Source organism: Simochromis diagramma, unplaced genomic scaffold, assembly GCF_900408965.1.
Source record: "Simochromis diagramma unplaced genomic scaffold, fSimDia1.1 OVJJ01000274.1, whole genome shotgun sequence".
Classification (NCBI taxonomy): domain Eukaryota; kingdom Metazoa; phylum Chordata; class Actinopteri; order Cichliformes; family Cichlidae; genus Simochromis; species Simochromis diagramma.
In genome coordinates this window covers 111,968-139,935 of record NW_024387386.1, presented here as the reverse complement: position 1 = coordinate 139,935, position 27,968 = coordinate 111,968, and the positions used below count along the sequence as shown (strand labels likewise).

The window sequence follows — 27,968 nt, the reverse complement described above, 5'->3', positions numbered from 1 at the left end:
AGGCCTACATCAATCTCAAATATCTGTACCGAAGAAGACCATTTTAAAAATGCTAACATTTTTTTTTAAAAATTACAGGCTAGTGTCATTGAACTGTTTTTTTTTTAAGCATTAATGTAGCCATCTGTATAGAGGCTGCATTGCTGACCTTTTATTTTATTTATATTTATTTATTTGCAGACTACACCTGCAGGTGCATTTGAAATATCAAGTATGTGTTCACTTTTATTTAATCCATAGAGCCTGGTAACCTGTCTGGAAGTTTCCACAGTCAGAGCTTTATGACTTTGTAATATCAGATAGCAGATAAAGTGATGTGTACAAAAACGAGTTTCAAAAAGGAAAGTTACAAAAATGTGCAAAACTTTAAAGAGTGATTAAAAGGGATTGTCATGCCACTATTTGGAAACTGCTACAGTCTGTGGGCCCTGTGCCCAAAGGTGTCACAGATGTTTAAAGAAGATACCTTATAAGGTGCGCCTTGCACAATGAGGCTGGTGAGATCATTCAAATTAAAACTTTAAATGTGTTTGCCAGCCTTGTAACGATATTTTAAAAATATCCACATTTGTCAACATCACGCTTGAAATTGTATTACAGGCAACTTCCTCTGATGATGAAAACCCCTATGACAAAAATATACACAATGTTTTTATCATATTACACAAGCTGCTTGTCAGTGTTTGATATTGTGTCGAAACGTCCATTTTTAATAATTTTTTTGTGAACAAAGCCTTCGGTTTGTTTCCTTTTCCTCGTGTTTCATTTCCTCTGATTGTTTTCCTCTCTGAAAGGATCTAGAAACCTTCTTTGTTTGCTTTGGCAAGGTGCATAGTAGATAAATATTTGATATGTGAGCTAAAGCGAGATGTAGGTCACTCTTAATTTTGGAAATCTTAATCAACCACAATGATAAAAAGTATTTTAACAAGCAGTTTAAATAAGACAGAAGGCCACCATGATGTGACTGGAAACGAGAGACAGAGCGACAGAGATTTAAGGGTGAACTTGTTGCTGCTGTCAGGAAAAGGTGCTGAGCAAAAATCCTTTCTTCTAAATTCCACACCGCTGGTACTTGAACTAAACAGGGTAATTGATTTGTTTTTTGTTTTTTTCCCCAGAACAACAGCCTGCTCCCCGTCAGCAAACAGCACCCGTTAGCACTCCTGCCAGAGACAAAATGAGGAAAACTCTGGAAAAACAAAACACTGCATTTGGATTCATGGCAACCAGGATAATTTTCCACTCTGTTCTTTATGCCAAGCATGTTTCAGAGCCAAAGCATTCAATAAAGTTTATTTTGTTTTTTCCTCCTTAAAGATAACAAAAAGAATCATATTGCATTACTTAGGAAATAATGATTTGTGTACATATTTGTACAACATAGAAATTTTTTAAAATCCAAAATGACTGCCACCTTCTGGGTGAATATACAAATGAGAATCCCGATGAGGCTTATGCCAAAAAGCGTGCCCATTGTTTATTCTCTCTATGGACTGGAGCGGAGGTCAGAGGGAAAGAAAAACGATCTCCCCGAGGATCTGTTCAGATGACGGAGGGGGTCGATCTCTGGAACAGATGAGACACATCTCAATGTTTACAGAGGATCTTCTTACAGCCTCTAAACCTTGGTTTTCCCAAGTAGTATGCAAAGTTTTTCTTCCAGAAGATGCTGCTATGGTGATGAATTAGCAGCAATGAGCTGAAGTTACTGCATATTTAGTACGTTGACCCCTAATATTTTTGTCAGCAGAAGAAAGATCTAAATGGAAATATGGATGTAAAATTGACTCTTAGTTTTTTATCTGCTTTCCTCCCCCCTCTTTTAAGTCATTTATAATAACATCCTGGTTAAATTCTACAGAGCTAATGGCTAATCTGTCTATAATTTGCTAGGCTTTAGCCACTTAAAAAAGAAACGTCTTCATTTAAATGCAGAATTATACCATAACATTTAAATTATTATATACATCCCGCTGGAGAAATTTTTGGTTGTTTGTTTTTAAAAGAGAGGCTTTAAAGGTGTTTTTACACCTGCATTTGGTGGGATCAATAATACACACACTACAAAGCAACTTTAAGGGACCCGACATTGAACCTTGAGGTACACCGCTGACTTTTTTTTTTAATGTTTTCTTTGGACTGAGTCAAAAATCTCCTCAAATGCATGTTTTTCTTTTTGTCCAAGATCATTAATAGTTCTCTAGTTTTATTTGTTGTCACCTCATTAATCATATGTAGAGGAGAAAAAAAAGATTCAGCTGATCTCAGTTAAATACATAAGAACCCACGGTGACACAGGTGTCACTGCATCTTTACACACTGAGGAAAGTTTCTGTTAAAGTTTCAAAACTGACTCTCCCATAGTTTTCCTCACAGTAAAAATGGGTCCGAGCTCTTATGGGTTAAGCTTTAATTGCTTTCAGTCTTTGAGTCATTATTTCCCACATGTGGTATTTACACTGATTTTTGCTTTTATTTATTTATTTTTTCTTGGACCTCTGCGGTAAATCTTTTTATTAATTCTGTGTTGAAACCCAGATAACAGTGAATGTTCGGCCCCACATCTGCAGTTTTCTGTGGGCTCTGACTGATGACATGGACTCCGGGTGTGCCTCTGCTCAGGCGCAAGTTCACTTTATTTGCGCCAGCTGTCAGGTGGATTGTGATATTAGGGTCGTGTCTAGACCACACAACACTTTCCTGTGGCATAACTGGAGCCGATGGTGGCTCACATTAGGCCTGGATGTTTCTACTACACGGGCATCTTTCTCCAGGATAATATAACATCCCATCTGTTGCACCAAAAGGTGGCCGAGAGCTGGGGCGGGGGGGCAAAAATTCATGTAATTTCGCTATATTGGAAATCCCCCCCCCCCTCCCCTTAGTTGATCATTAAACCAAGCTACAGAGCCATATTGTAGTACTTTAAATATTTAAACACTGCTAATCCATCAAACACGGACAGCCACGTATTGTGAAATGTGCCCCTTTTCTGTTACAGCGAGTTAATGTTGACTTTTAAAATTGCACCTCCGTGGTGTTTTGTTTATTATGCTTTGAGTCTCTAAGAACACTACTAGCTGCAGGGTGAACAATCTGGCAGTGCAAAGCACCTGTCAAGGACCTCCTTAGGACTTTATTACACAGTTAAACGCTTTTTCTTATATCACTGTAAGGGGTGATTTCTGCTCTCAATTAGTATTTGCGTTTTTCAAATTATTCTTTATAAGGGTACCTCCTCCTCAGCACGCTGATATCTCATGTGCCTTTGTATTGATGTTGCCAAAATGCAGTATTGACGCATTAACGTGCTATTTCACTCCTCAGTTTACTTTATTGCACTTGTCCTGCGTCCAAGGATAGCATTTCTTAAGTGCATTGTAACTAGACACACACACGCACGCACACACACACACACACAAAACACACCTGGGGAAACATTCCTCGAGGGAAGTCATCAATCAGTTTTATGTCTTTCTCTGGGAAAGTTTCCTCCTCTCCAATCAAGCGTCTTCCCTCCTCCCTCCCTCCACTTTCTCGTTCCTATATTTCCATCTGTATCAGTTTTGCCTCACATCTGAGAACGATCCACTCCACCAAATTAACTTCAGCTATTTTTCCTATTTCACCGAGGGGATAGCGAGATCTTTGCCTGGATGACGAGATAAGACTACTGCAACTGAACTTTGTCTGCACCCCTCAATTTACCTGCCAGTGCTAATAAACCTGAAGGAGGAGAATCCATGCAGTGCAAAAAAAGAGAAAAGAAAAGGCATCCTTAACAAACCATGAAATGCTGAGCTGAGTCTTAAAAATTGTAGTTTTCTACTAAACAAAAAAAATCTGGAATAATGGCAAAGGTCAACCTGTTTGTATTTATAGGGAGCTGTGTCATGTCTCCTGCTGCATGACGTAACACTACAAAACTATAAATTACAGAAAGCACAAACATATTATGAAAAAATGCACGAGTATCATAAGTATGATAAATGGGAGTTGGCTACTAATGGGCTAATTTGAGATATTTTGATCTCTGGTTTAATTTAAAGTGTCGTTTGCAAACTCATCTCATGTTTTGGATATCAAATCTTAGTCTCCAATGCACTCAGTAACTGGCCAACAAAATAAAAGAGTACAAACGCGAACACATAACTCACAACTAAAACAGCAGTGCAAATGTAACTAACACACCTGCAACTGATGGAGCTGTTTTCAGAAAAGAACTAAACTCCTCACCTGACAACAGAACAAAGAAGTGCGTCTTCTCTCTGCAGGCCCTATAAATAAAATCAGACTCCAAAAAAGGTTCTGCTCCTGAAAGAAGAACAAAGAAGAAAAGGTGTTTCTTTGAGCCAGTGAAGGCAACCAGAAATCAAAGCTACGTTTGACTAAAAATATTCCCACAGTGAGAAAAAACAAAACCTATGGAGTTCATCTGCAGTAAACAAATCACACAACAACACGACAAATGCCCTGCTTAATGCACTTGTGCACACAGAGGGGGTTTGTGTGGCTACTTTCCGTTTCTATTCTTACATCAAATGCTCTTTCGTCCTGTTTCAAAACAACTTTTGATTATTTTAAGATATTTACTGAAAGCATGCACTGGTGCAGAAAACCTTTTACATAACTATTTATATAATCAGTGATTAACTGGAAATATACAGGTTGTTAGCATAGAATGGTGGGCGTCAACACTGGATTTTCCCACAAAAAAGAAAAGTAAATGTTATCCAAACATTTGAAGCTGATACCAGCAGAACACTTAGCAGTAAAACAAGTGTTTAAAGAATAAAGCTTTGGATCGGGGTTTTACGCATTCGGCACTTGGAGCCAGTTTGGCACAGAATGATGTGACTCCTCTCCTCGGTGGGAGCTCTTGGCTCAGTTTTGTTGCTATTAGGAGAGACACCTCCCAGATTATCCCATTAATTTGCACCCACAGTCCCCCCACCCCTACCCGGTGCGTTGCCCCCTCCCGGCAGGTTTGCCTTCTGCTCAGCTCTCCTCTGCACACCGAGCTGGATGTCCGGACACTTGCTGCGCTGCTCTTAATGATCAGGAGGCACCGCGGGAGCAGGAAGGAGAAGCACAGCGACGACGCACATGGTGAGCTCCTGTGACTGATTTTTGATCGTTTATCGGCTCGAGGTCTGCGGTAGCTGAAGGGATGTGAAGTTTTATCTGCGCTTTTGTGGCGCTGGAGAGAAGCAGCGACGGAACTTCAAGTGCAGACTGTATTTTCTGTCGGTGGAACTGAGGGCTAAATGAGGGTTAAATAAAGGCAGAAAAGCATTTGTGGGGAATAAAAACTCGTATAAATTACATCAGGGGTAGAGTTATAGCTACGTTTCTCTTTTCAGTTATCGTTTACACACTTATATTTTCATATTTGAGAATAAATCTCATTAAAAATTCATTCTTTTAAATGTGATTACTGATTGTTTTACGCGCTGACAAATAAGCTGTAGGACTGAACTAGAAAAAAATACGTTTAATCCTTCTTGAAAATAAAAAGACCTCATGTAGTATAAATTGTTTTACCTCGAGTGCTACTGAAATGTAAATTGCTTATTGTGTTTATTTTTATTTTATTTTATTTTTAATAAGAAAACATTCTAAAAAACAATCTGTATTTAATTTTTGTTTGTTTTTTACTGCAACATTGCGCAGAACTACAATTTAAAAAAACATATTTTCATTTGTATATTTCTTTTGAATGTAATCGTACGCACGTGGTTTTGCCATTATGTCCCATTATGTTGAGGTAAAAGAAAAATTAAATAAATAAATCAAAACACAATATACGCTCATAACACGATTTCCAATTAGCAGGCCGGGAATTCGGCGCTGTTATTTATCCTAAACGTTAAACACCAGCGAGAATAATGATCAACATTAAACATCAGAGTGAAAGTTTTCTGATCACGTTGCGATAGCCTCGCTGTGTAAATAAAGCTCATAATTGGCTGCAGCTAATTTGCGCTCAACAAAAGCGCAATTAGCTCTGCTGAATTGAGCCAATTAGTCTCCGGGCTTCGCTCTCAGCTCTGGCCAAAGCAATCAGACTAAATATGATAAACATTTACGTTTCATGAACCGTGGCAAAGGGATCATTAAAGTCTAAGGATCCAGATTAAAGTCAACTCCGGCATCCAGCGTGTATCTGCGGGCTGTTTGCCTTTTAAGGTCCGTTTACAGTTTGTTGGTTTCCCTAAAAATCCAGTTTAATAAAAAATATCACCGCATTTGTCTTAATAAAGACAGCCTGCTTTTTTCTGTCTTTCTTTTCTTAAGGAATTTGGGGACTGGGGTTTACTGGATTGCTGTGAAGTGTTAATTAAAACAAGCTAAAGTTTAGTAAACAAAAAGTTGGGTTTTTTTTTAATGAAACTGTAACAATAATGATTAATTAGCTGACGCAAATCATGGCTGTTTTTCTTTTCTTCTTTTTTATTTCTTTTTTAAAAACATATATTTTTTAATCTTGTCCAGTGCTCATAAAAGGCGCAAACCTGGCGGTGTTTTCTGATTCATTTTGCGCCTGCTTCTCATTATTAACTTGCTGTATGACACTATGCGGATTTAATTGGCACACAATTACGCACAGGAATTTTTTTCCCCCCACAATGCCCGAAGTTGTCTTTGGCCTGACTGCAGCGTGGATTCCCAGTGATTTCATTTCCATCTGGTTTTCAATAAGATCATGTGAAGTTGGAGCTGCGCTGAAAGCTTCTTGCCAACTTGTATGAGGCAGTAAAGGAGAAATTGACAGGAAACTCCCCTTGTATTATCAAGCGGGCAACATGTGTTTTTTTTTATTCAAAAATGAAGCAAGTAAATCTTGCAGGTCGGTGCAGAGACACCTTTCAGATCTGAGGGAGCACAGATGGCCCAGGAGGATGCGGCACACGTGCACCGGACTGGCTGTTTGTTGGAGGTGCAAACATGAAGGACAGAGGCCTTTAGCTAAAGATACGAGCAGCGATAATCCATTTTGCGCTGTCTGTTGCTTCCACCTCCCTGGCCACCCCACTAAAATTAGATTATTACACCTAAAACAGAACTCCTGGAATCCGCTCCGCGTGGAATAACACACACATGGGCTTCAACTGTGCGGGCAGGAATGCAGTATGGGAATACAGAGCGCATGCATAGCCTTTCTCTTCTCACCCAGAGCCCAGGGTTGTATTTCTGACGGCTGAGGACAATTGCAAATTAACAAAGGTGTCAGTTTGGTAACATGCGCCAACAGGTGCCCGCTTGGTTCAGCTTCAAACGCGCTGGCTATAAGACAGAGCTTATATAATTGATCATATTTATTTAAAGGCTCCGTGTCTTGGAGCAGAGCTGCAACGTAAAACCCTGGGAAATCTTCCCAGATGCTATCAGCTCGATACAAATCCACCTTATTAAACAACACAGCCGTGTGTTTATTTGCGCAATCCTCATTTTAATCTATTGAAACTCCTCACAGAGGTTGCAGAACTATTTGAATTTAGCATATTTTCCCTCGCTGCGGTTGACCGGGACTGCTGCGCATGACGAGGAATGTTAAAATGTGCGAGACGGGCCAAATCCAGCTCATCTGCTCAGCAGAATAGCTCCAGACGCAGACAGGCCCAAAGCTCTGCAAGGGACAAAGCGAGTTAGCAGGTAGCAAGAGAGAGGAACCACAGCAAGAGACAGGAACACAAAAAAGACACGTTTGCTGCGGAACAATTAAACAAGCAAAAAAAAAAAAAAAAAGTTAATTTATGAGTGATAAGTTTTCAGAAGGATATGATCTTCGTTCTTCAGTTAGAATCATAATACAGCAAAAGGCATGGTATATTACTTACAGAGACAGGCCAAGCATGAAAAATGAACATGCATGGATATGGAAAACTATGGATGTATTGCTGTTATTACCCCATAAGATCACATCTCTCTCTCTCTCTGAAAGCTCCACCAGACTCCTAAATCTACAGAAAGACTCAGTGCAAAACTGTCTAGCAAGCAAATGCTTTTGCAAAAAGCATTTTCAGCTGCACCGAAACACCTTATTGAGTTTCCTATTCACTTACATATTCCTATCCATTTATTCAGATGTGAAAAACTTATATGCATGTGCATGAACTCCTGCAGCTTCAGCCTCTACCAAATCATTAAACCACTTTTTTGTTTCTGCTCCCGACATCTCTGCTGCTTTCAAGTTCAGACACATTTCAGCGTTATGAAGAACGGGAGATTTACGTCGGGAAATAAACGAGGACTGCAGAGCACGAACACCAGCGCCGCTCTCCTTGCTCTCTCCTGTTCGACTATGCTGTAAACATGCCCCCAGGTTGTCAGCAAGTATTTTTCCAGCCCCTTGCCAGCCAAGCATAGCTGCTTCTAAAGATCACCCGCCGGAGATGTTGTTGATCTCATCATACCACTATTTGGCTGTATAAGCTTTTTGAGAGGCAGATTGCTGCCAAGTTATTTCAAAACTTCTGCTCACAGGGTCCTCAAACTGAATGCATATTTGTTATATCAACAGCTATTGTGTGCATTAAGTTTGCAACTAAGAAAAAGTAGACAAAACTGAAACGGAGATCGAGGCCTCTTCTTGGAGTTAACGGGAAATTCATTCAGAGGAAATCCCGCTCGTCTTCAGCATTTCCGCCCCCGGCATGCTGGCTGTGTGAATTTATTGAAAGCGGTAGAGAAAAACCGTAGTTGAAACCATATCTGCTGGGTTGCATTGGCCATGCGAGACAGTTGATCTAGTCTCTGCATTTGGCCTAGAGGGGCGCATTAAAAACCTCAAGGGCCTCACTTAGCTGAGCATCCATTTATCAGAGTGGGTGTAATGGGCAAATGTTTAATTAGTCATGTAATGTGACAAAGACAAGAGCAAGTGCATGTCACGGGAATGTTAAACAACCTACCCCTTTCTCTTTTAGCCATGTGTACGCTTCACCCCCACCACCCGCCTACACGCTTATAACTGCCCATCCGCTGCATTCCTGACTGAAATCTCACCACTACTTCCCTGAATCCTCTGGTAGCTTTTTACCCCGCTCATCATCCCTTTGACTTGTCTCCCCTTCTTATACAACCGGTATATCGACACCACATGAAACCAGAGACCCAATTAATCAGCCGATCAACTTATACGTCCTGCTTTTTATCAGTGTGTTCAGGTTCCCGTGGGGCATGTCTCGACACGTCAGGAATGGCTAGCCGAGGCATTCTGGATCACAGGAATGTGGCTCACTGGGACCAGGGTCACAGTCAGACCACTAATCACTGCACTTGTTACTTGTTTCCTTTAGCAACGCCACAAAACACAGGCGCCTGCTGAGCCTGTTATTCCCCTTTTGTGCTCAATCAAGTTTAGCTGATTTATTTTCTAGCATTTGGTTGCTTTTGGACATTTGCAGTTTGTCCCCAGGCAGCCGAGAGACCGCCGTGACCTGCACACAGGACCCCTCAGAGTTGTGTGGTCCCAAAAGGGAGGCCTCATATTTCGGTCGTTGGCTAATTGAGCGGCATGACGAGGCCGGAGAGGCTCTCAGCCCCGTTCCTCTCCTACGGGTTTGGTTTATGCAGCCCTGCTGACTTTGCTGTCAGTGTCAAACGCTTGTTAGGGCATCATCAATCTCACAGCAGTTAAGAATATTCCCAGAACAGAATGAAAGGGGCAGGTGATAGATGGGCAGGGAGACGGGAGAGTGGAGGAAAAGTTGTTTGAAACCGCCGAAGGATGGCGGATATAAATGAGAAGATGACAGCCCATTTAATGAAGAAAAGAAATCATTTCCCAAAAGCGAAAGGAGAAAGGTGCTGAACTCACCCTGCAATGGAGAAACTTACGTAGTGCTCATTGGGAAATGTGCTTCTGGGCTTTGTGTGAGCAGCGAAAAAACGATAAATCATTGGACCCAGAGAAAGTAGGTGCATTGTCCATTTTGTCCGGATGCCAAAGCGGACGAATTCTAGTATCAAATCATGACAGAAAAATAAATTACACTCATCACCAATTATACGAAACGGGAAGCGGATTTGTTTGCACTGCAGACCTACACAAGTCAGGGTTTGTCTCTTCAACGGAAGTATCTGAGTAGAGGCTCAAGTCGAACACACATTTCATTCCATAAATCATTTCTACCATCCCAAACGCTAATCTCCAAGTCCTCTTCCTCCCTCTCTGTTTCTCCGTGCCCTCTTTCCTACACCACGACACTACTACACTGCTCATGGTCGGGGCCCTCGCTGCGGTGGCTGCAGCAATGACCAACGGTAAAGATATTTGGAAAGGGAGCAATAAATATGATGGATGTGGTCCAGCTCAGGTTTTAGCCCCAGCTGTCGGGCATGTTTTTTGTTATTTCAGACAGACCTGCTGGGTGCGCGCCCTTCTTCACCCGCATTCATCCACTCGTTTTGGGGTTAAGGAGAGTTTTAAGATGGATAAGTTCTTATAAGTTCTCAAGTTCAAGGGTTCAAACCGGTGGCTGACACTACTGGGATGATGGGAGATTACATTTTTACAGGATGAAGTCTTTACTGGCAACTACTGGAAGCCAATAAGGTGAACTTGCAGTGATGCAATCAGTTGGTATGGTGTGTTTTCAATAAGGGGACAGGTGGTCCTTCTTAGATTTCCTTCTTCGGCTTCAAATGCGTATCATATAAATCAATCAGTTAGTCTTTTGTTCTTTTCTGATCACACTCCTGTGGTTTTCCTCTTTAAAAAAAGATTTTTTTCCTCTCACAGGCTGGATGACATGATGTTCCAACCCTTTTCCCCTCCTCCCTCCACCTCTTTTTGTCCTGTTTTCCTTCTACTCCTCTTCCTCTGTCTTTCCCTCATTTCCTCTTCCCTTCCCCAACCGCCGTTGAGCTGGAATTCACCTAATGACCCCTGCTACCACACAGTTGGCCGTCCGCGACACTGCCTGTCAGAGTTTATCAATGCTGCCTACGGGGTTCCAGTCAACGTGAACCACTCGCTACAAGGAAATGATTATGACAGCCACATCACCACCTTAACCGACCTCAACAATCCCCACAACCTCACATGTTGGATGGCCGATGCAGGTACTGACACAGGAGACTGGGTCCTTACCCTACCGCTGGGCCGCCGCTTTGAGATCACATACATAAGTTTTCAGTTCTGTCACCAAAAGGAGCCATTGGACCCCATCTCCATTTCCATCCTCAAGTCGATGGACTTTGGGCGCACCTGGAGGCCAATGCAGCACTACTCCAGCGACTGCCTCAGGAACTTCAAGCTACCTTCACAAACAGTGGCCCAAACGAGACATCAAGAAACGGAGCCCCTCTGCTCAGACCCACGCCCTCTACAGAAGCAGCGAGGAGGCATGGTGTTGGCCTTCTCCACTCTGGATGGACGGCCATCCTCTCCTGATTTTGACTATAGCCCCACTCTCCAGGACTGGGTGACAGCCACCGACATTCGCGTGGTCTTCCATAAGGTGTCCAGTGAGGTGAAGATAGGCCACATGGATAAGACGGAAGAAGAAAGATGGCTTGACCGTGGACACGACATCAGAGAGGCTGGTGTTGTGAGATGGAGAACGGACTTCAAGGATCAGACTGGAGATCAGGTGGACAAGTTAAACACAGAAAATACACTGGCATTTTTTGACAGGGAGACAAAAAACTCAGAGACAAGGGTGAGGAACAAAGGGGTTAGAATAGATAAGCAAGTCAGGAAGGGTCATTATAAAAGCTCAGGTCAAGATGAAGACGGGCACAACGTCACCAGCAAGGAAGGGGGGGACAGTTTCAGCATGGACACTCTCACTTCTCCTAAAAAGGGCGGGAAAGGCAGAGGGCGTGGCCGCAAGAAGGAAAACAATCATTGGCTGCCTTGCCCCAATGGAGATTGCAATTGGACAGTTGAGGGGCGAAGCAGAAACAACAAAGGGCAGGAGCTGAGGAAACGGAGGAACAACAATCACAATACAAGGCCGAGGAATCTGCAGGCGGCCCAACCTTCTGCTTTTAAGCCCCCCGGCCGAGCTCCTTTTGCCCTCTCGGACCTGCAGGTCGGGGGCAGGTGTAAATGTAACGGACACGCTTCCAGGTGTCGCCGCGACGACACGGGTCATGCAGTGTGTGTATGCAAGCATCACACAGCGGGGCCAGACTGTGATGTGTGTGAGGACTTCTACTTTGACAGACCATGGCATCGAGCTACGCCCACTAACCCAAACCCCTGTGTTGGTGAGTCCTGCATCATACTGCCTTTGAAAATGCTAACATAAGCACACCTTTGGTCTTATGAAAGAAATCAATGAAATCACTAGAAAACATATTGCAACTGTCAAAAACTGTGCATATAGTAAAGACAGCATGATTGAATCCCAATTTCAAGTACAGGTTTATAAAGGCTATAACTCATCCAGCAACTTAATGTCGCTCAAACAGCACAAGCCAGACATCTGTTTTCAGCATTAACATAAAAACCTTTGCACATCAGATCCTGACCGATACTCAGCAGCCTACAAACATGTTGCAGAGGTCCAGTTCAGTGACTGTTACTCAAGGCAACACACCATTAATTATACATGACTTCAAACATTAATACAATATAAATGAGGGCGCTTTAAAAGATCCCCCCCATACAGTTGATGTGAAAGTTATTCTCGCTATAAAAATAGAACAAAAGACGCACTCTGGAAGAGAGCTAAGTGTAAGAGGGCTTTGTGTCAACATATTTGCAATCAAACTGAAAGTCATAAATCTGGCTTAAGCCAAAATTTCCCTTATTTGGTACTTTCTGGATACCATATTAAAGCCAAACTGCTGGATTTGAATAACCCATTGATAATACTTTCTCCAGCCCTGAAACTCTTTTCTTCGTTGGTGTTCATCAGTATTTATTTTGCTTTGCCTATGTCCAGCCTGTGAGTGTAACGGCCACTCCAACAAATGCCGCTTCAGCATGGAAGTGTTTCAGCAGTCGGGCCGGCGCAGTGGAGGCGTGTGTCAGAAGTGTCGCCACCACACGGCCGGACGCCACTGCCAGTACTGCCAGAATGGATACACCCGCAACCACAAAAAGCCACTCAGCCACCGCAAAGCCTGCCAACGTCAGTGACTGGATGTGTGTGTGTTTAGTGTATATGTGGTGGGGGACACAAGATGGAGGGTAGAGCGAGTGCGTGACCCATACCTTTGATTGACTGTACATTCGCTGAAAGATGAAAAGTAAATCAGAGTGTGATCGTGTTTATGCCCGACTGTCAGAATGTGTGTTGCTATTTGAGCTTACGTGGTCCGCTCTGCCTCTGTACAAGTGTACAAAAGTGTTAATGGGGTGGTTACATTGTGACAGAGGACAGCTATTCCTGTTAGCGATATACAAAAGCACACACAAACCACACCGAGCTGCCTCATGCATCCACATTATTACCACCTGTGGCATCTGCAATGACCCCCGGTGACCTTTGACCGGTATCATGTCCTAAGTGACTGTGACACCCTAGCTTAGCTGTGTGCAAGCTTGTCCTCTGCTCTAATACTTTGCTGTATATCCAGAATTAACAGGCCTTGTGAGTTTCACACACATTCAGGGATAATAAAAAATATTAAACACGCTCAATATTTTATCACTTTTAAGGCATGAAACAAGAGTATCCTGCAAATTTATACGCTTTTAGTCCTGATTTATTGCTGCTACATTTCACTTAGTAACCATTCAGAGGCCAGCGGTGAGACAATTACTCATTTTCTCCAGGCAGGTTGTTTGGACTTATTGTAAGGATTTGTATAAACATTGTTCGAGTGTGAACAGAGCTGCTGAGGAGAGGCTTCCTCTCCCCATCTGTCTTCTCTCATTGGCCCTTATCCTTTGAAAGCACTGGTAAATAAAAAGCTTTGCAATGTAAACTATGGCAAATCCAGGCAGTAATCATTATACCGTGTAACAGGCAACACTGCTAATATCTACTTAAGAAGGTTCATCTTCACTAAAAAAAACTTACCTAAAAGAAACACCAGAGTGATAATGATTCCCTGCAATGGTGTGCAATTTTGTTAATATCTCCACTGAGGAATTTGTCTTTGTTTACCCATCAGGAAACAGACGCCCACCTGGCGTTAGTATAGGCCTTCTGTAATGCTCAGTGACACGCTTGAGGACACATGCTTGTCATTCAGGATTAAAGCAGGTCCTGTCACTGATGGATGCATTTCTAAGTCCTGTTGTCATGTCTTTCCTTTGTTATGTTATTTTTAACATATCTTAAACCTATCCAAAATATAGATTATTTCAACTGGCTCTGCTCACCATTTTAGCATCTTTTAGCTTGTTGTTTTGGTTTACAACCTGCTTGTTGGTGGACAAGAAAACTGAGGCAAAAACAGTACAGAGCTTTAAAATACAGGCTAATAAGCCTGTACTGTAAGGTGATAATATGTCAGTGTTGGATTTACAGCTCATGTGAGTACCTACCAAAAAACGTGCTTATTCAGCTTCTAATCTGTTCATTTTTCTTTCCCAGCGTGTCAGTGCCATCCTGTGGGGGCAGTGGGTGGCTGGTGTAACCAGACATCTGGTCAGTGCCTGTGTCGACGAGGTGTGACCGGCCTCAGGTGTAACCGCTGTGCCCCAGGATATGAACAGGGGAAGTCTCCTTTACAGCCCTGCATACGTAAGTTTACCAGCCACGCAGATGTCCATTTTAAACCTGCTAACTTTAGCAGTGTTGTCAGAAAGATTTTTCACTTTGAAGGCAAAACAAGAACTTCTTCCTCTTTCTGTCAGTTATTGATTCCACAAGGTTTAGTGCCACTAAAGAGTGCACAAATGAGCCACACAGTGTGTTTACAACTGCTAGCAAAGCATAAAGGCTGTCAGTGCATGCTAACACTTTTCCTCACCCAAGGAAATGCTAACACAAGTGCAGATCACACCAGTTTGTCCTCATCTACAGCAACTCAGATTGTTACTATTGCAATATTAAAAATGAAATTGGAAATGGGTTTTTGGCATGGATTTATGCTAACCTAACCAGAATAGCTCTCCCTTAAAACTAGCAACATGTAGATTGATATTAAGTAGCTACTTGATGTTAGCCAGTAGCTCAGTGTGGTTGTATGCAAAATTTGATATTTATCCAATACAGCACTGCATATGCCAAAACCTTTAATTTATAAAGGCAGCTTATGTAGACTCTGAGGCATAATTTATGAGGCGAATGCATCATCAGTAGTCTGAATACATTTTCAAGACCACAAAAAGTGTTTGTACAGCAACAATGTTTTTCTGTTTTTGTTTTGTTTTGGTGACTTCGTTTACTAATTCCTCTTAAATAGTTATTGATTGTTCTCATCTGGACTTGAGAGTTTACACAAAAGGATTATTATAATTAGACGTTTTCATAGTTCATATTTGAAGAACACAGATTTAATAAAGCAAACATTTAACATTCATTTAACATTTAATACAGGGCTGAATTTATTATTTGAATGTCTGAATGTAGTCAATAGGTAATCAGCCTGTTAAAGACACAACTGTGATGACCAATAACACTTTTACCATTAACTAATGACTGAAACATCGCTTCCATCACGTCTGGATATTCATTTCCTCTCTGGGAGGACTCTGCCAGTGGGCTCTGTCTTTTGTCCCAGGGGTTCTGGGTCTGTCTGAGGGATTTCTCTCCTCCTCGCTCTGTTTCAAGGATTTTCGTGTGTTTGTGGAAATTGGTGCAACTGCCATAACACCCATCAGACACAGATCACATTTTGCAGTGTCTCATTTCAGCCTGCATGTGTCCAAGTCAAGTCCAAGTTCCCATGTAATTTTGTTACATAAGTAGAATGTAAAATGTTACATTTATTGAACCTGGTCAAATGGTTCAATACTGCACTTATTTTGCCTATTGAGTTTTGCACACATGTGGGAGCCTTCCAGGACTCTATGAAAACTATGAATAGATGCCTCAAATCTGAAAGTTATGACAACCTCTTTTGTTTGTTTTTATAAGGATTGATTTCATAACAGCACTTAGTCTTACCGTAATTAAAAATGTTCTCTCTGCACTCGACACCCTTTGGCTTTTAATAGTTTGTTGTCAGTCATGACAAAGTGACTTCTTTAATTTCTCCTTCAGCCTCATTTGTTCGTGGCCTAAATGGATTAAGCGACTCTATCAAGCTGTGTAAGCCTTTATCAAATTGTAGCTCAGTATAAATAGGGCCGCTGCGCTTCAGTTTAATTTGGCCCGATCTCCTCGGCGTGTCTCCTTTTCATCATCCCTGGATGGTTTCCACAGCAGTGATAACATGAGCTGAGCGCTACAGGGAAACCTCATCTCCCGCTGATCTGGTATCAGCGTCAGATCAAGAGGATTGTTGCCACTCACATCTCTGCGCCTGGCCAGCAACAAACATCAGCCATGAGCGCTAATCCACGCGCACATCCCGGGCTAATCGCACGAGTGCCGACAACTACACAGGCTCTGACGCTGTGTTAGTCCCAATCAGGTGACATAGGGAGCCAGCAGCAGGGAGCTTCGCACCTGTTGCACGCCTCAAACTGCCCCCATCGAAGGGCCCAGACTCATAACTCTCCTAGTGAGAGGAGTGAGTGAAAGAGAACCTTGTTTGTTTTTACTCCCAGACCATCTCAGTCTATGTATAGCACCTCTCTGCTCCCACCACCTCGTACATCTCGCCTACACCTCATCAGACAGCCCTAAATGTGTGCAGCAGTCAGGCTAAATTCAATGTTAGCTACCTTTAAACCATTTTATCTATGCTCTGAATAGACCAGGATGTCAGCAGAATTGTCTGACAGGGCTGCATATTTTGGTCAAACTAAAGCTAAAGCAAAACGGAATCCAAGCTAGCTGATGAGATAGCCCCAGCTAACCTTTGCTAAAGCTTTAACTGCAAATTTATGAAATGAAAAATGATCAAGTTTTATGATTTGTTACAAAATAGCAAACAGTTATTTCACACATTTAAAGCAAGTTGATGTGCTGTCACCTCAGCCAAAGTCATCTATGACCTCGGGTTTAATCCTGCGAGGGCCATCGTGAAAGATTACTGGAACTGTTATTTTGAAGCATTATCTAAAATAACTCTAACTTTAGTGTCCACTGGGAGATAAAAATGAGATCTATACATTCCCCAGTTAAATCTGATTAACAAAACATGTCAAAATGTTTGCTAACTTTGCAGAATTTAACTTTTTTTTTTCCTCTGAAAGTTATATTTCTACCAACATCTTTGCTGATTTCACTTCAGAATCCTCTTAGCAGCATGTCGCTCTGATAGTGGCTTCTGTTTTTGTTAATAGAGTTTCAATGAATGCCAAAGAAAAGAAAATAGTTGAAATCCCATTAACATGAAATATTGGTCAATGAAAAGTCTTCTCACATTAAGATGAGTTATCTGATTTAGTTAGTTAGTGCTGACTTTTCTCCTAGTGTCATGTTTTGTTGTGTTTTTACTTTGACCTGATATTTCTTGGGTTAGATCATATTTTTATTGATTTATTTATTGCTAATTTTATCCTGTATAGTTTCTATATTGATTTAGGAATGCATGAACAGCATCTTTTGTTTCTGCACTATTTGGAATATTCCAATATGTGACGATTCAGACATTTGACTTGCCTTGTAAATTTAGAAACATATTAAAAACTAGAAGTCCACTCAGCGACACATTCTCCACCGAGACCAATAACCTTGCTTTTCAGTTTTAATCAATCACAGATGTTGCCTAACTGCTGGTTTGAGGTACTTCTTGAATGTCGCCTAAACAATTGTGCTAGACTTTTTAGCAAGAGAAAGATTAGCATTAAGAAGTGTTTTATGTTTTTTTTATTATTTAGAATTAAAAGAAATCTTGAAGATCTTGAATCTTGGAAATCCCTGTACCCTTAATGACTCGGCGTTTATCAATAAAGATGTGATTTTGATGATGATTAGAATAATATATATATAATATATATACATACATATATGTATGTATATATAGATATATATATGGGTCACCTTCTCATTTAATTGTTTTTCTTTATTTTTACTACTTTCTGCATTGTACATACATACTGAAGACATCAAATATATAAATCAAGATATTTGGGATTATGTAGCAAAGAAAAGTAAATAACTCCAAATATGTTTTATATTTTAGATCTGCCAGAGTTGCCACCCTTTGCTTTGTTGAGCGTGCTGCAAACCCTTCTCTAAATGAGCTTCATGATGTAGTCATCTGAAATGGTTTTCACTTCACAGGTGTGCCTTGTCAGGGTTCATTGGTGGAATTTCTTGCCTTATTACACAGTTTACAGCCTTATTTGACAACTGTCAGATTATAGCATATTATGGCAAGAACCAATCAACTAAGTAAAGAACTGAAGGTCAGTCAGTCTGGAAAATTGCTAAAACTTTAAATGTGCAGTCACCAAAATCATCAAGTGCTACGATGAAACTGGCTCACATGAGGACCGCCCCAGGAAAAGAGGACCAGTTCCAGTAGGAGACACAACCTCTACATCAACTGTTCAGAGGAGACGGCGCGAATCAAGCCCTTATGGCCAAACAGCTAATAAGAAACCACTACTAAGGAAAAGCAAGAAGTAGTAAAGATTTGTTTGGGACAAGAAATTCAAGGAATGGACATTAGACAAGTGGAAATCTGTGCTTTGGTCCGATGAGTCCAAATTTGAGATCTATGGTTCCACGTGCCTTGTCTTTGTGTGATGCAGAAAAGGTGAACGGATGGTCTCTACATGCATGGTTCCCACCCTGAAGCTTGAAGGAGCAGGTATGATGGTTTGGGGGTGCTTTGCTGGTGACACTGTTGGGGATTTATTCAAAATTGAATTTGACATGTATACCATAGCATCCTGCAGCGACATGCCATCCTATCCGGTTTACGTTTAGTTGGACCACCACTTATTTTTCAACAGGACAATGACCCCAAGGGCTATTTGACCAAAAAGGAGAGTGATGGAGTGCTGCAACAGATGGCCTGGCCTCCACAGTCATCTGACCTAAACCCAGTCGAGATGGTTTGGGATGAGATGGACCTCAGAGTGAAGGCAAAAGGGCCAACAAGTGTTGGGGACTCCTTAAAGACTGTTGGAAAACCATTTCAGGCGACTACCTCATGAAGCTCATTAAAAGAATGCCGAGAGCGTACAAAGCAGCAATCAAAGCAAAGGGTGGCTATTTTGAAGAATCAAAAATATAAAAGATGCTTTGAGTTACTTCACACTTTTTTTGTTTTGTAATAAATCCATATGTGTTCATTCATAGTTTTGATGCCGGGAGTGAGCATCTACACCGTAAATAGTCATGAAAATAAAGAAAAAACATTAAATAAAAAGGCGTGTCTAACCTTTTAACTGGTAGTGTACATAGAATAGTCAGCTAGTCACTAAATTCTGATAGTGACCCAGTCATTTTGTTCTGGAAGCAGGCCTGACATGACAGAAACTGCTCAGTTCAAAAAATTTTCTGAAATTTTCATGAAATTTTAGGAGATCAGGCTTGGTAGTTTTTACATACAAAAGATATCCCTGTCTGTCAGTCGCATATATGGATATCATATTGTCACTAGCCCTGCTCATGCAGGTAGCCCCATTTGCCTCATTGGAACCCTTGACATGTACTATAAGTACACTTACAGAAACCCAGAGCACCTTCTTGACTTTTAAACACGAGGGACCGTCAGCTGGAAGGGGGTGTTGGGTGTCAGTGGCCCAGTTGTGTCATAGAAGACCAGACCTGGACAGAGGACGATGCGTGAGCTTATATGGCGGCACTGTCACACACAAACTTTTACAAGAGCCTGGGTTATGCACGCGTCGCCAACCAGGATGTTAATCCACACCACCAACACGCACTACTCTGTTTAATGTTTGAGACAAAACCATACAAGAAGTGAAGGTCTGACCCTATTAAATTCCAAAAAGTAAAGTTTGCATCTGTCTGTGTGTTAGAGAGAGCACCACGGGATGGGTTTGTGGACCATAAAAGGACCACACACACGTTCATTTTGACATTTGCTTATCTTCTGCATGGGCATGCCTCACGCAGCGAGGGTCATTCAAACACAACGCACACATATAATGCACAGAAGTGAAACAGACTAACAGCTCTGGAAGGTGTCCTGAAGTTTCTCTTTGTGTGTCTGTTTTGTCTGAAACTGTGTTTATGCTTGCAGGAATTCCAGAAGTTGCTCCAACTCCAGTGTACCAACCTCAGTACAGCATAGGTAGGTCTGATGTATGGCAGTCCTGGAGAAATGCTTTGCATCAATGTGATGAAGCTCCTTGAATTATTTTTTTAAGCAGACAATCACTTCATAGACAAAAATGGAGAAGAAGGCAAATCTGGAAAATTGTATCCTGAAAGACAGTTTTATACAGAAAGTAACTTTTTATAACTTTTTATAACTTTAAACCAATCTATTAACTAAACTTCTGGTACTTAAATATATTAAACCAATATCTGATTTTTCTACTGTAAAATTTTCTGCCTGCTGTAACCTGCCATAATAACTTATGATATCCGAATGCCTCATGCAGGAAATTGTGTAACTGACAACAAGATTTGATTGAGTAATAACAATAAAGTTTTTCCCTTTTCTATCCTCTCCCCCCCGCTGATGTCACCGCAGCATTTAGATTTATGGCTTTTTTGTGCGATCATATATCAGATCTCCTCTGAAGGCGTGCCACATATTTTTTAACAGATCAGTCCTTGAATTGAAACTGCTCTGGGAGCTGCTGCTCACTCTCTCCACGGAGTGGCTAACCACTCCCTCCTAGCGGCGGCTCGAAGAATGTCCCACCTGCTGCAGTTGGGATCATCTGTTAGTCAAAGGATACTGTGATGACAAATAGAAGCAGCCATATTGTAATTAGGGGAAAAGACATGTGCTGATATGCTTGCTATGAAATGATATCCACCCTCATTTGACGATTCTCTCTCCCTCTCCCCCCTCTGCTTGTCTCTCATGTAGCGGAGGAGTGCGTTTCATACTGCCAGCCTTCTCAGGTTAAAGTCAAGATGAACTTGGAGACCTATTGTCGAAAGAACTATGGTTAGTGGCCATTTTTCTGTTTTAACCACTATATTTTTTATTATATTATTAAATATAATTTAACAATTATAGTGTTTCCTGCTATCCATATTTGATATGAGCATCCACAGTGTATGTATGACAGAATATAATGAGTATAAGTATAACCAGTCTTTAAATTATTTCTTCAAATGAATCAAATCTAAATTGTAACAAATATTTAAATTGTGGACCAAAAGAATCTATCAAAATACTATTTTTTTTACTATGTTGTGCCTGTGTTTGTTAGTGCTGAAGGTGCAGGTTAAAGGTATGGAGCGCTCAGGTCCCTGGTGGCAGTTTTCCATCTTGGTGCAAGTCGTCTTTCGCACTGGGTCCCACGCCCGCATTCGCAGGGGCTCTCAGTCCCTTTGGGTCCCTGACCGCGACCTTGGCTGCGGCTGCCCCGCCCTCCAGGTGGGTCGGACAGTCCTTCTGATCGGAGCAGATGAAGGAGAGCAGCCCTGGGTGCCAGAGGAGAAGCGCCTGGTGGCAGATCGCTCCACTCTAGCCCTCCAGTGGCAGGAACACTGGAGCCCCAAACTCAGGGCTTTCCGGGGGCAGGACAAGAGGGGCCGCTGTCCACCAAAACAGGCAAACAACCACCAGCGCTACAGGGAAAACCCAAAACCCCAGTCTGGTTATGTTCCCCCTCACTTGCTGACTGAGAAAGATGTCGAGTCTCACGCAGCAAACACACACAAGACTGAAAGCACAGCAGTGCCGCACATGTTCAAAGTGAAATCCACTGAGGCAACACTACCCTCTTCTTCTTCACCCAATCCAGTGTGTTCTACTCAAAACCCTTCATGAAAACTTTAACAGTGAGAAGATTTAAAGACTCAAATTCTATTGTATTGAAATTCTTAAAAAACAGAAGAACTACAAGGAGTAAAATGTACATTATTCCATTTTTTTGTCAGTGGACTTGACAATCAGGTGAGAAGAAAGCTCAAAGAAACCCTTCAACACCGAAACACATACCCACCTTTAGGTTTATGTACATTCTTAAGAGGTTAATTATTGCATAATGAGTTTTGCAGCAACATAAAGTGGTATCACTCAGTGATGATGAATCTGTGAGACTAAAATGGTGAAATGTAAAATGTAAGTATCATTATTTTAATATTTCTACTAAGGAAACTTCTGAAAATTAAAGTCTGACTGAACTTTGAAAAATGTCAATTAGCATTTTGTCTTGAAAACTTAAAAAGAAAATCTATATTTAGATCATATTTATTTATTGAATTGTTTAGCTAAAGGGAAAATATTACAATAAATGACATCATAAAACTATTTACAATAGTAATTAACACAATGACAAATGGTTTAGTTAATGTGCAAAAATGTGATTGATTTTTTTTTACTAGTAAATATTTTATTGTAAATTGCCCATTATACCATGTTAGACTTTATTTTTAATTCACATGTAAATTTGGGAAAAGCAAATACTGAAAAGTAATCTCTGAAGCAATTTCACTAAATTAAAATAACCGAACAAAGTTGAAAGTCATGTAGCTCACATGGATAATTACAACAGAATGTGTCTGTTATGTAAAACCATGCTGGAGACTGCAAATTTGCATTTATTATAAATAACTAATATTTACTATTACATCGATGCTGTAGTTTTACAGTTTAAACCCAAAACTTTCAAAACTAAACAGATTAATTAATACATTATTTATTTATTTTGCTGAACTACTTACATTTGTTCCCCTTTAATCAACTTGAAATATTTGCAGAATATGTATATCCCACGTAAAAGTATAATTTCAGTGTATTTATTTTTGTTATTTCTGTCTGATATGGACATCAGTTAAAATAGCCTTCATAACGTGTTGCTCAGATTGTGTTTTTTTTACCTTCATGTAAGAAAAACAAAGCTGTGACACCACGAGTGCATTGAGCAGCCGGGTTAGCACAGACAAGATATTATTATATTATTAAATTCCATTTTTAAATTTGACAAATATCTTTACTCTTGCCTGTCTAAAATAATGAAATTAAAAAACTGAAAACTGAAATTTTTCATTTAGGCTAATTCAATTTAGACAAAGAAAACTCATTGATTTTTAAATTAAAACATTTAAATAAGAACACTTTATTATGTATGTACATATAGTACATTTCAATTCTAAAAATGTAAAAAAAAAAATTGCTTTAATTTTCTTTTTGAGTTTCCTTCTTTCTTTTCGCATGCATTTCAGTAGTGGGAGACGAAAAACCTCACTGCGCTCACACCTTTAATTCAAACTGTACAATGTTTGATGAAAAGAGACTTTATCTACAATCTGTTCCCTCACTGGACAGCTGACACAAAGACCAAACTAACTTAACCTCATTTTCTAGGAATCCTCAGATACACCATAAGGAGCCCAGATACGGATCTAAAAAACATCGGTCCAACCTGTCGTCATGACTTCTGTTTCCATTTGGGAGATATCGCGTCATAGCCCAGGGGAAATGGGGGGTGGTTGGAGGTTATGAAGACAGATGGAAGAGTTCCTATTTGTTGAGCAGCCACCTTGTTTTGGTGGGACCTGTGTCAGCGATTGGCTGTGCAGCTGTGGTGAAGGCTATGATTGAAAATAAAGAGAGAGAAATAGACTCGCTGACTGATGACCTCGCAGCGGGACTGAACATACAGTACACCGAAGAGTGTGTGAGACTGTTTTGGGGCCTCTTTTCCTTTTCTTATAAGGTCCAAACATCCGTGCAACCAGCTGGCAGCTTACCATGCTAATTATGCTTCCAAACAAGCTGCTCAGATGTCTTTATACAGTAACCCAACATGCAGCATGTTTTCTGTACACTGTCTTTAATCATTTACCAGAAAAAAAACATAGACTTAGTTTTATACTTATTCAAATACAAACTTTTTTTTAACCACTTAGGGTGACCTTTGTAAGAAATCAGTCAAATTTAAGTGCACATTCATGATTCTGTACTTGTGAAGACCTTAAATATCTAATTTTGACAGATCTATATTCATCACACATATTCTTCAACACCTTAAACTCAGTAAATGGAATGACAACAATACTATAAATATTACATGAAAACAGCCAAAAATGTCAGAAATACAAAAAGAGAAAATTTTAATAAAATTTTAATGTAATCATCTTTGGCATTTTTACTGGCTTATAGTTTAGTTTTTTCAAAAAAACAACTGTAGTCATTTCATAATGTGTGTTGATTTTATCAGACCATTCATCTAAGTGTCTTTGACTAATACTTTGATGCTAGCTGGTGATAAAGAAGCTCTCAAACGATACATATAAATGTTAATTACACAATATGTGTGGATATGTGTACTGTGTGTACTATGTAAAGTGTTTCAGATATAAACCGTAAAGAGATGTAATGTATGGACCATCTTTTTAGCATCTTTCAGCTCACTGTTTTGTTTTTAAGGCGTTCAATATACTGTTTTGGTTCACTTTCACTGCTCTAATTAGCACACTTTCAACAGCAGGCAGCTGTTTAAAAAAATTCAAAACACAGCTGTACACTACCAGCAAAACAGCAGACAGAAAAACTTTGGCAATTAACTGGCAAACACAGTGGATCATTTAGTAGCTAGAAACAGATATTGTCCTCAGGAGTTGGTGGAGACCAAAATATAGCTACAAGTAGAGTGATTATCAGGTGGATGCAAACATACTGCAAGTAATTTCTTGGTGTTCTGTGTTTTTCAAAATCCAGTGAAAGTGATAAATAACTCATGTCAGGTTTGTGTTTCCAGCTTGCAAACAACAACAAATTGTAGCAAAAACCATCCAATGTCACGTTTTCATTTTGGCAGCTAAAAACAAGAAAAGGAGTTTCTGCACCCTGAAACACCAAACAACCCAAAACGAGAAGGGCACGGCTGTAAAAGTTAACAGTGCGTAACACACAAATTATGTGTGTGTGTCAGAGGAAAAAAGTGCAAGTCAACACATGCACAATCATGTCTCGGTGTGTGTGTGTGTGTGCGTGTGTGTGAAGCACCTGCTGCGTTGCTGCAGGAAGCACCTGTCAGCAGTCGTCTCCGCGGTGCAGCCCCTGTCGACATGAGGGTTTGATCCCAAAACTCCCCAAACACACACACTTACACCGACACTAACAGACAACTTAAGCCAGTGGCTCGCTCTGCAGCAGGGGCTTCGCATAGTCTGCGGCTTTGCTCCAGTTAAACTGACAACATGTTCTTTTCTGAAGCGCTGTGGATGGGGGTAGGCTCCCTGTTTTGGTGGCATGTGGGAAAAAAGGAGATCAGATTCTTCTTCTGCAGAACGGGAAGCAGCAGTGTGTGTGTTTGTGAGCGTGTGGTATTATGTTTACAGCCTGCCGAGGGCACGTTTTACGAGAGGTGATTCCTCCTGTGTTGCAGCCAGAGCCAAAGTTCAACTAGACTTCTTGCAAACACACCAATTTGCTTTGTCCTCAGACACATACACACACACATTTAACACTATTCTCATCCCGTCTACACACACACTCCAAATTGTTGCCTCGCACCCAAGAGCTTAAGTCCAAGTTCAGAAAGTCACACTGTTTTCAGGATGCACACACACAAAGACACGGGGGCTTCTGTTAACCTGAGAGGCAGAGGGTCAATCCCTGTGATCCTGCAGCCTACATGCCTTCCATACAGACATGCCGCCGACACCGCAACCCGACTCCCGGCCAGATTAGGACTAATCAAGCATGGCACAGCTCAGGGCAGCAACGGCATGACACACACATGTAGACAAACACATGGATATACTGCACTACAAACATGTGCCAACCCTTCCTCTTTAAAATTTCTGATCAAGTATTTGCCAAAAATATGACCACAGAGAGAAAAATAATTTCTTGCATCAAGTATCATTATTAACAGTCAGTGTTGGGAAGGTTACTTTTAAAATGTATTCCATTACAGATTACAGAATACATGCCCCAAAATGTATTTTGTAACGTATTCCGTTACGTTACTCAATGAGAGTAACGTATTCTGAATACTTCGGATTACTTAATATATTATCATGCTGTTTACAACTACATGAATGTGATTTATTACTATTACTGAAGGTCCGCGGCTCCGAACCGTAGTAAAGGAACCTCTGGCTAATACGTGGGTTCCGTGTCGGGCTCGTAGCCGAAAAATAGCTTTACTTTGTTGTCTAGGCCAACTTTGCTAGCGAGAGACAGAGAGAGGCGTTGAAAGACTGCTCCAACGGAACTTATTGTTTCGGAGGAAAACACGAACACGGTGTACAGTCGAGTCTTAATAGCTTACTTACAACTGGGCTCGTCAAGCACTCTTCTTGGCTGCAGTGGTTATTATTATATTTACATGCTTCCAGCTCCCGTTTCTGCTTGATGATAACTCGTACTTTTCCACTCTTCTTTTTCTCCCTCCTCGCGCTCACAGACACATAACGTGTATGGCAGTCCATTCTTCCTGCAGCACGGACTACACTGCCCATGATGCTACATTCTTTAGGGCTATGTCTGTAACACTCTACCTTTTAGCTTAGCACAACAACAACAACAACAAAAAGGCGCTCTCTCACCCAGGAAACACAGTCGCAAAGAGAGCGCGCGTCACCCTGTAACCATGGCAACCGTAACGCTGCCGCCTGGAACAACAGCACGTAGCTGTCAAACAAAACCCAAACAGTCCTGACCCGCGACAATATGAAACAGGAAAGTACCGCAGTGTAATCCATTTATTTCAACAAAGTAACTGTACTCTAAATACCACCTTTTTAAACGGTAACTGTAACGGAATACAGTTACTCATATTTTGTATTTTAAATACGTAACGGCGGTACATGTATTCCGTTACTCCCCAACACTGTTAACAGTACATGCAACATTTTATAATGTGGATTTTGCTCCTTGTTTCGGTTTCAGTCTGTTAAATTTCCTGGCAGTTTTTGATAGTTCAGGTTTTATAGGGTTAATGCTTTCCTACAGAACATAAAATGTCTGAAAATACACAAATTCCATACCAGTGAGAGTCTATCCCTCAGAAAACGCGGCTGCTGAATTGAAAGGTCTAATTTAATGTCCAGGTTTGTCTTCCTTCACTTATTTTTGGCACCATGTAACAAATGTGCATGACACTCTTCCAGAAGTGAGTAGGAAACACCCGCAAACAAAGAACGAGCAGCTGCTTCGTACTCTGACACTTTTATATACTCTCCAGATTCACTTCTGTAACTCAACAAGTTGTTGTTGATGTGACTCTTGTGCATTTCTGACATCTGAGGAACTGAAGATCCAGTGGATTACTTTTATTTTTGACATCCTAACAACAGCAGAAAATTCTTAGTGATTGCATGAGGGGCAGCTGATGCTACCAGTAGCAGGCCGGAGCAACACTGCATGGAGAAAAGTCTCGATAATCGAATCCCATTGCAACAGCCAAGCACCTATCTATGCTGTCTGCCTTTACAAACATTCGAGGAAGAATGAGCCATTTGAATATGAGCAACAAGTCAGTTTGTGAAATTTCTTCCTTCGTACACATTTCACGATCAGCCATGAGTGGTTTGATTGCAAAGTGAAAGTGTTTAGGAACCACAGCAACTCAACCATGAAGTTGTAGAGCAGGGTCACCGGGTGACTGGGTGACTGGAGCTCCAAACCTCATCTGTCCTTAACATCAGCACAAAAAGTCTGCACCGGGAGTCATGGTTTCCATGGCTGAGCAGTTCCTGTTGGTGTAATGTGCACTTTTTTCCCACACAATATTTGTGTAAACTGTAGTGTGCACAATCAGAGTCTTTGATACGAGTTTGAAACCAAATAAAAAAAAAATATGACTGTCTTCATGTTGTGTTTTTCTTTTCTTTTCTTTTTTTGCAACTGGCATTTTTGAAAGGATTTTCTCTCTAAAG

General features: G+C 40.9%; 1 protein-coding gene and 1 long non-coding RNA gene across 2 annotated transcripts; one reads left to right on the top strand and one right to left on the bottom strand.

Moving 5' to 3' along the window:
* Positions 1-1,115: 1,115 nt before the first annotated feature.
* Positions 1,116-4,915, bottom strand: LOC120720201. Its single transcript, XR_005692829.1, has 2 exons — positions 4,240-4,915; positions 1,116-1,569 (listed from the first exon to the last, which is right to left on the bottom strand). It is a non-coding gene; the product is annotated as an uncharacterized LOC120720201 (long non-coding RNA).
* ntn5 (netrin 5) lies at positions 4,910-24,457 on the top strand. The gene is made up of 7 exons (XM_040009830.1): positions 4,910-5,112; positions 10,751-12,225; positions 12,906-13,094; positions 14,508-14,657; positions 20,191-20,241; positions 20,992-21,072; positions 21,341-24,457. The coding sequence occupies exons 2-7, from the start codon at positions 10,761-10,763 to the stop codon at positions 21,901-21,903; spliced, it is 2,499 nt and encodes an 832-aa protein (XP_039865764.1). The 5' UTR covers positions 4,910-5,112; positions 10,751-10,760; the 3' UTR covers positions 21,904-24,457.
* The last annotated feature ends 3,511 nt before the right edge of the window (positions 24,458-27,968 follow it).